Here is a 10,000-nt window from a genome sequence, read left to right on the forward strand (position 1 = left end):
TGAGGGCTGGTTTGGCGCCACAGCGTAAGGGTGTGTGTGGTTAGTGTGTGTTAGTAGGTTTGTCCCTCCAGAGCCACCGTAGTGGGGAGGAGCTGACCACAGCTCTGTCTCCTGGTGACCTGGAAGTGTTTCCTCCATCAGGTCGTCAACCAGCTCCAGGGTGTGAACTTTGACCTCCCAGTCCAGGTCAGTGCTGCCCAGCGATAGGACAGAACGCAGCGAGGAGGAGGAGGAGGAGGAGGATGATGATGGGTGTGTCTTTAGCCAGCTGATGAAGAACTGGACCACAGCACGTCTGGCGAAGCCCTCTGAATCCTGAGAGAGGATGTCTAGTAACTGACTCACGGCCTCCTCCTGGGGAGAACACACAGTAAGCACAATTAACTATAACTGACTCACGGCCTCCTCCTGGGGAGAACACACACCCCTTGTAACAACAGTAAACAACCTTAGCACAACACCTCACCAAGCGATTTCAGCCTTTCGAAGCCTTTTTACAGCCTTTTCAGCAGCCGTAATGAACCAAAGCGTCCGTTGCTATGCTGGTTGCTTGGATCTGTTTTACCTCGCGGAGGACGCGGGCAGTTCTAGAACACCTCATAAGCGCTCGCCCAGTCCGCACAAATGTATTACCGCAGAATCGCTCTCAAAGGACGGTGTTTTTAAATGGTGACTACCTGCGGACTACATACTGCTGCAGAAGTCCTCAAAAGACAGAAAAGACAACACTCTTTCTTTACCATATATATTTGTAAATACTGTTAAATAGGAATAAATAATTAAATAAAAATATTTTTAGATTGACATTGCTACTTATTTAGCTCAGCCTGCCTAGTCAGCTAGCTAGGCAGTTTTATTTATAGTGAACTAAAATATAAAACGCAACATGTAGTGTTGGTCCCATGTTTCATGAGCTGAAATAAATGATCCCAGAAATCTTCCATACGCATAAAAAGCTTATTTCTCTCAAATTTTGTGCACCAATCTGTTTACATCCCTGTTAGTGAGCATTTCTCCTTTGCCAAGATAATCCATCCACCTGACAGGTGTGGCATATCAAGAAGCTGATTAAACAGCATGATCATTACACAGGTGCACCTTGTGCTGTGGACAAAATGTGCAGTTTTGTCACACAACACAATGCCACAGATGTCTCAAATTGAGGGAGTGTGCAATTGGCATGCTGACTGCAGGAATATCCAACGGAGCCGGACTGTGACCTGTAAGGTAAGCAACATTCATGTGTCAAGCAGATTACACGTTTTCTTTGCTATTTCAGAAACGTAGCAACGTTTAAGACATTGATTTCATGATGTTGAAATGTTACCAAGGTACCCAGAAGTAGTTTGAAGTCATGTTTTCATCTTATTAACCAAACTTGTTTAAGCAGTGAAATGGTCGAGGAAATCAGCTTTGTTTACATAGCTGGGATGAAAAGGACATTTTGAATTGGGAGCGTTCGGTCGTCACACCGTTGATATAGCAACGGTCGCTAATAGCTTATGGAATCCCATTGTGACACGGGGGGGGGGGGGGCTTTTTGTCAAGTGTATTTACCCCATAATGACAAAGTGAAAACATGTTTAAAAAATAAATAATCAATACATGTTAGAATCACCTTTGGCAGTGTTTACAGCTGTGAGTCTTTCTGGGTAAGTCTCTAAGAGCTTTACACACCTGGATTGTACAACATTTGCCCATTATTATTTTACAAATTCTTCAAACCCTGTCAAATTGGTTGTTGATCATTGCTAGGCAACCATTTTCAGGTCTTGCCATATATTTTCAAGCAGATTTAAGTAAAAACCGTAACTCGGCCACTCAGGAACATTCACTGTCTTCTTGGTAAGCAACTCCAGCGTAGATTTGTCCTTGTGTTTTTAGGTTATTGTCCTGCTGAAAGGTGAATTAATCTCACAGTATCTGTTGGAAAGCAAACTGAACCAGGTTTTCTTCTAGGATTTTGCCTGTGCTTAGCTCTATTCCGTTTATTTTTATAGTGGAAAAACTCCCCAGTCCTTAACGATTACAAACATACCCATAACATAAGTCTCCCGAGTGGCACAGTGGTCTAAGGCACTGCATCGCAGTGCTAGCTGTGCCACTAGAGATCCTGGTTCGAATCCAGTCTCTGTCGTAGCCGGCCGCGACCGGGAGACCCATGGGGTGGCGCACAATTGGCCCAGCGTCGTCCAGGGTAGGGGAGGGAATGGCCAGCAGGGATGTAGCTCAGTTGATAGAGCATGGTGTTTGCAACGCCAGGGTTGTGGGTTCGATTCCCATGGGGGGCCAGTATGAAAAAAAAAAAAATGTATGCACTCACTAACTGTAAGTCGCTCTGGATAAGAGCGTCTGCTAAATGACTAAAAACTAAAAAATATAAAAAATAAAAATGATTGAAAAAAATTAATGAAAATTTATAAAACAAATTATAAAGAAAAATAAATAAATAAAAATAGAGAGGAAAAAAAACTAAAAAACAAATGATGCAGCCACCACTATGCTGGAAAATATGGAGAGTGGTACTCAGTGATGTGTTGTATTGTATTTGCCCCAAACATAACGCTTTGTATTGAGGACAAAAAGTTACTTACTTGGCCACATTTTTTTGCAGTATTACTTTAGTGCCTTGTTGCAAACAGGATGCAATGTTTTGGCGTAACTACAATGTTGTTGATCCATCCTCAGTTTTCTCCTATCACATGCAACTTATTATGTGACTTTGTTAAACATATTTTTACTCCTGAACTTATTTAGGCTTGCCATAACAAAAGGGATTGAATACTTCTTGAACAAAAAAAAAACAAAACATAATTCCACTTTGATATTATGGGCTATTGTCAGTTTTCTCCTGTCACATGTAACTTATTATGTGACTTGTTAAAAAAAAGAAAATCTCAATTTAATCCATTTTAAATTCAGGCTGTAAAACAACAAAATGTGGAAAAAGTGAAGGGGTGTGAATACTTTCTGAAGGCACTGTATGTATGTATGTATGTATGTATGTATGTATGTATGTATGTATGTATGTATGTATGTATGTATGTATGTATGTATGTATATATATATATATCTCTATATTACCTTTGAAGTGTTGACTTTAGTGTGACTACTATCGTCTATTGAGTTGTCCCATAAATAAAAATAAATAAAAGCTATTCGCTGCTCTGGCACCCCAATGGTGGAACAAGCTCCCCCTCGACGCCAGGACAGCGGAGTCACTCACCACCTTCCCGGAGACACTTGAAACCCCACCTCTTTAAGGAAGACTTGGAATAGTATAAAAAGTCATCCGTTATCCAGTAAATTAACTGTGTAGGCCAGAGCCTTACCTGTGTATGGTTCCCTGCCTCCCCCTGCAGGCCGCTGAGTGGTAGCGGTAGAGTCCTGGCCAGGGCAGAGATGGCACTAGCCCTCACATAGCTCTCCTGATCACACAGCGCCCCCAGCAGGATAGGGGTGACAGTGCAGGCCAACGCCTCACACGCACACAGCTGGCCGAGGAACTCTAGAGTGGAGTCTCGAACCTCCCAACGCACGTCACACACACGCTTCCTCAGCACGGGCAGGAGGTCTGTTACCACACACACACACACAGGAAAAACACACAAACACGTCAGTATAAATATTTGTTAAGTAATATCAACAGATACATCCACATCTGACCAGATATTTTGATGTTGACTCCCTGTACCAGATATATTGATGTTGACTCCCTGTACCAGATATATTGATGTTGACTCCCTGTACCAGATATATTGATGTTGACTCCCTGTACCTTCATTGACCAGATATATTGATGTTGACTCCCTGTACCTTCATTGACCAGATATATTGATGTTGACTCCCTGTACCTTCATTGACCAGATATATTGATGTTGACTCCCTGTACCTTCATTGACCAGATATATTGATGTTGACTCCCTGTACCTTCATTGACCAGATATATTGATGTTGACTCCCTGTACCTTCATTGACCAGATATATTGATGTTGACTCCCTGTACCTTCATTGACCATATATATTGATGTTGACTCCCTGTACCTTCATTGACCAGATATATTGATGTTGACTCCCTGTACCAGATATATTGATGTTGACTCCCTGTACCAGATATATTGATGTTGACTCCCTGTACCAGATATATTGATGTTGACTCCCTGTACCTTCATTGACCAGATATATTGATGTTGACTCCCTGTACCTTCATTGACCAGATATATTGATGTTGACTCCCTGTACCTTCATTGACCAGATATATTGATGTTGACTCCCTGTACCTTCATTGACCAGATATATTGATGTTGACTCCCTGTACCTTCATTGACCATATATATTGATGTTGACTCCCTGTACCTTCATTGACCAGATATATTGATGTTGACTCCCTGTGCCAGATATATTGATGTTGACTCCCTGTACCAGATATATTGATGTTGACTCCCTGTACCAGATATATTGATGTTGACTCCCTGTACCTTCATTGACCAGATATATTGATGTTGACTACCTGTACCTTCATTGACCAGATATATTGATGTTGCCTCCCTGTACCAGATATATTGATGTTGACTCCCTGTACCAGATATATTGATGTTGACTCCCTGTACCAGATATATTGATGTTGACTCCCTGTACCTTCATTGACCAGATATATTGATGTTGACTCCCTGTACCAGATATATTGATGTTGACTCCCTGTACCTTCATTGACCAGATATATTGATGTTGACTCCCTGTACCAGATATATTGATGTTGACTCCCTGTACCTTCATTGACCAGATATATTGATGTTGACTCCCTGTACCTTCATTGACCAGATATATTGATGTTGACTCCCTGTACCTTCATTGACCAGATATATTGATGTTGACTCCCTGTACCTTCATTGACCAGATATATTGATGTTGACTCCCTGTACCAGATATATTGATGTTGACTCCCTGTACCTTCATTGACCAGATATATTGATGTTGACTCCCTGTACCAGATATATTGATGTTGACTCCCTGTACCTTCATTGACCAGATATATTGATGTTGACTCCCTGTACCAGATATATTGATGTTGACTCCCTGTACCTTCATTGACCAGATATATTGATGTTGACTCCCTGTACCTTCATTGACCAGATATATTGATGTTGACTCCCTGTACCTTCATTGACCAGATATATTGATGTTGACTCCCTGTACCTTCATTGACCAGATATATTGATGTTGACTCCCTGTACCTTCATTGACCAGATATATTGATGTTGACTCCCTGTACCAGATATATTGATGTTGACTCCCTGTACCTTCATTGACCAGATATATTGATGTTGACTCCCTGTACCAGATATATTGATGTTGACTCCCTGTACCTTCATTGACCAGATATATTGATGTTGACTCCCTGTACCAGATATATTGATGTTGACTCCCTGTACCTTCATTGACCAGATATATTGATGTTGACTCCCTGTACCAGATATATTGATGTTGACTCCCTGTACCTTCATTGACCAGATATATTGATGTTGACTCCCTGTACCTTCATTGACCAGATATATTGATGTTGACTCCCTGTACCTTCATTGACCAGATATATTGATGTTGACTCCCTGTACCTTCATTGACCAGATATATTGATGTTGACTCCCTGTACCTTCATTGACCATATATATTGATGTTGACTCCCTGTACCTTCATTGACCAGATATATTGATGTTGACTCCCTGTACCAGATATATTGATGTTGACTCCCTGTACCAGATATATTGATGTTGACTCCCTGTACCTTCATTGACCAGATATATTGATGTTGACTCCCTGTACCTTCATTGACCAGATATATTGATGTTGACTCCCTGTACCTTCATTGACCAGATATATTGATGTTGACTCCCTGTACCTTCATTGACCAGATATATTGATGTTGACTCCCTGTACCTTCATTGACCAGATATATTGATGTTGACTCCCTGTACCTTCATTGACCAGATATATTGATGTTGACTCCCTGTACCTTCATTGACCAGATATATTGATGTTGACTCCCTGTACCAGATATATTGATGTTGACTCCCTGTACCAGATATATTGATGTTGACTCCCTGTACCAGATATATTGATGTTGACTCCATGTACCTTCATTGACCAGATATATTGATGTTGACTACCTGTACCTTCATTGACCAGATATATTGATGTTGACTCCCTGTACCAGATATATTGATGTTGACTCCCTGTACCTTCATTGACCATATATATTGATGTTGACTCCCTGTACCTTCATTGACCAGATATATTGATGTTGACTCCCTGTACCAGATATATTGATGTTGACTCCCTGTACCAGATATATTGATGTTGACTCCCTGTACCAGATATATTGATGTTGACTCCCTGTACCTTCATTGACCAGATATATTGATGTTGACTCCCTGTACCAGATATATTGATGTTGACTCCCTGTACCTTCATTGACCAGATATATTGATGTTGACTCCCTGTACCTTCATTGACCAGATATATTGATGTTGACTCCCTGTACCAGATATATTGATGTTGACTCCCTGTACCTTCATTGACCAGATATATTGATGTTGACTCCCTGTACCAGATATATTGATGTTGACTCCCTGTACCTTCATTGACCAGATATATTGATGTTGACTCCCTGTACCAGATATATTGATGTTGACTCCCTGTACCTTCATTGACCAGATATATTGATGTTGACTCCCTGTACCTTCATTGACCAGATATATTGATGTTGACTCCCTGTACCTTCATTGACCAGATATATTGATGTTGACTCCCTGTACCTTCATTGACCAGATATATTGATGTTGACTCCCTGTACCTTCATTGACCAGATATATTGATGTTGACTCCCTGTACCAGATATATTGATGTTGACTCCCTGTACCTTCATTGACCAGATATATTGATGTTGACTCCCTGTACCAGATATATTGATGTTGACTCCCTGTACCAGATATATTGATGTTGACTCCCTGTACCAGATATATTGATGTTGACTCCCTGTACCTTCATTGACCAGATATATTGATGTTGACTCCCTGTACCAGATATATTGATGTTGACTCCCTGTACCTTCATTGACCAGATATATTGATGTTGACTCCCTGTACCTTCATTGACCAGATATATTGATGTTGACTCCCTGTACCAGATATATTGATGTTGACTCCCTGTACCTTCATTGACCAGATATATTGATGTTGACTCCCTGTACCAGATATATTGATGTTGACTCCCTGTACCTTCATTGACCAGATATATTGATGTTGACTCCCTGTACCAGATATATTGATGTTGACTCCCTGTACCTTCATTGACCAGATATATTGATGTTGACTCCCTGTACCTTCATTGACCAGATATATTGATGTTGACTCCCTGTACCTTCATTGACCAGATATATTGATGTTGACTCCCTGTACCTTCATTGACCAGATATATTGATGTTGACTCCCTGTACCTTCATTGACCAGATATATTGATGTTGACTCCCTGTACCAGATATATTGATGTTGACTCCCTGTACCTTCATTGACCAGATATATTGATGTTGACTCCCTGTACCAGATATATTGATGTTGACTCCCTGTACCTTCATTGACCAGATATATTGATGTTGACTCCCTGTACCAGATATATTGATGTTGACTCCCTGTACCTTCATTGACCAGATATATTGATGTTGACTCCCTGTACCAGATATATTGATGTTGACTCCCTGTACCTTCATTGACCAGATATATTGATGTTGACTCCCTGTACCTTCATTGACCAGATATATTGATGTTGACTCCCTGTACCTTCATTGACCAGATATATTGATGTTGATTCCCTGTACCAGATATATTGATGTTGACTCCCTGTACCAGATATATTGATGTTGACTCCCTGTACCAGATATATTGATGTTGACTCCCTGTACCTTCATTGACCAGATATATTGATGTTGACTCCCTGTACCTTCATTGACCAGATATATTGATGTTGACTCCCGGTACCTTCATTGACCAGATATATTGATGTTGACTCCCTGTACCTTCATTGACCAGATATATTGATGTTGACTCCCTGTACCAGATATATTGATGTTGACTCCCTGTACCAGATACAGTGGGGGGAAAAAGTATTTAGTCAGCCACCAATTGTGCAAGTTCTCCAACTTAAAAAGATGAGAGAGGCCTGTAATTTTCATCATAGGTACACGTCAACTATGACAGACAAATTGAGAAAAAAAAATCCAGAAAATCACATTGTAGGACTTTTAATGAATTTATTTGCAAATTATGGTGGAAAATAAGTATTTGGTCACCTACAAACAAGCAAGATTCCTGGCTCTCACAGACCTGTAACTTCTTCTTTAAGAGGCTCCTCTGTCCTCCACTCGTTACCTGTATTAATGGCACCTGTTTGAACTTGTTATCAGTATAAAAGACACCTGTCCACAACCTCAAACAGTCACACTCCAAACTCCACTATGGCCAAGACCAAAGCGCTGTCAAAGGACACCAGAAACAAAATTGTAGACCTGCACCAGGCTGGGAAGACTGAATCTGCAATAGGTAAGCAGCTTGGTTTGAATAAATCAACTGTGGGAGCAATTATTAGGAAATGGAAGACATACAAGACCACTGATAATCTCCCTCGATCTGGGGCTCCACGCAAGATCTCACCCCGTGGGGTCAAAATGATCACAAGAACGGTGAGCAAAAATCCCAGAACCACACGGGGGAACCTAGTGAATGACCTGCAGAGAGCTGGGACCAAAGTAACAAAGCCTACCATCAGTAACACACTACGCCGCCACGGACTCAAATCCTGCAGTGCAAGACGTGTCCCCCTGCTTAAGCCAGTACATGTCCAGGCCCGTCTGAAGTTTGCTAGAGTGCATTTGGATGATCCAGAAGAGGATTGGGAGAATGTCATATGGTCAGATGAAACCAAAATATTACTTTTTGGTAAAAACTCAACTCGTCGTGTTTGGAGGACAAAGAATGCTGAGTTGCATCCAATGAACACCATACCTATTGTGAAGCATGGGAGTGGAAACATCATGCTTTGGGGCTGTTTTTCTGCAAAGGGACCAGGACGACTGATCCGTGTAAAGGAAAGAATGAATGGGGCCATGTATCGTGAGATTTTGAGTGAAAACCTCCTTCCATCAGCAAGGACATTGAAGATGAAACGTGGCTGGGTCTTTCAGCATGACAATGATCCCAAACACACCGCCCGGGCAACGAAGGAGTGGCTTCGTAAGAAGCATTTCAAGGTCCTGGAGTGGCCTAGCCAGTCTCCAGATCTCAACCCCATAGAAAATCTTTGGAGGGAGTTGAAAGTCTGTGTTGCCCAGCGACAGCCCCAAAACATAACTGCTCTAGAGGAGATGTGCATGGAGGAATGGGCCAAAATACTAGCAACAGTGTGTGAAAACCTTGTGAAGACTTACAGAAAACGTTTGACCTGTGTCATTGCCAACAAAGGGTATATAACAAAGTATTGAGAAACGTTTGTTATTGACCAAATACTTATTTTCCACCATAATTTGCAAATAAATTCATAAAAATCCTACAATGTGATTTTCTGGAAAAAGAATTCTCATTTTGTCTGTCATAGTTGACGTGTACCTATGATGAAAATTACAGGCCTCTCTCATCTTTTTAAGTGGGAGAACTTGCACAATTGGTGGCTGACTAAATACTTTTTTTCCCCACTGTATATTGATGTTGACTCCCTGTACCTTCATTGACCAGATATATTGATGTTGACTCCCTGTACCTTCATTGACCAGATATATTGATGTTGATTCCCTGTACCAGATATATTGATGTTGACTCCCTGTACCAGATATATTGATGTTGACTCCCTGTACCTTCATTGACCAGATCAGCCAGTGAGGAAGGCTCTGCAGACACACTCAGCCACCTCAACATGGCCTGGTAGGTCTTCTGGAGGACCTGGAGACAGAGAGAGA

General features: G+C 41.2%; 1 protein-coding gene across 1 annotated transcript in view; it reads right to left on the reverse strand.

Annotated features, from left to right (window-relative positions):
- Positions 1-6: 6 nt before the first annotated feature.
- The window catches only part of LOC311123410 (BRCA1-associated ATM activator 1-like), a gene marked incomplete at its 3' end in the record, with an annotated part of 27,043 nt that continues 17,049 nt past the window's right edge, over positions 7-10,000 (reverse strand). Inside the window, exons 11-13 of the mRNA XM_084197676.1 lie at positions 9,899-9,983; positions 3,333-3,574; positions 7-354 (exon numbers count right to left, since the gene is read on the reverse strand). Of these exons, the coding sequence (XP_084053802.1) occupies positions 7-354; positions 3,333-3,574; positions 9,899-9,983 (675 nt within the window). The remainder of the gene's footprint in view (positions 355-3,332; positions 3,575-9,898; positions 9,984-10,000) is intronic.

Source organism: Coregonus lavaretus (genome assembly GCF_964263955.1).
Source record: "Coregonus lavaretus genome assembly, contig: HAP1_SCAFFOLD_4754, whole genome shotgun sequence".
Lineage (NCBI taxonomy): Eukaryota > Metazoa > Chordata > Actinopteri > Salmoniformes > Salmonidae > Coregonus > Coregonus lavaretus.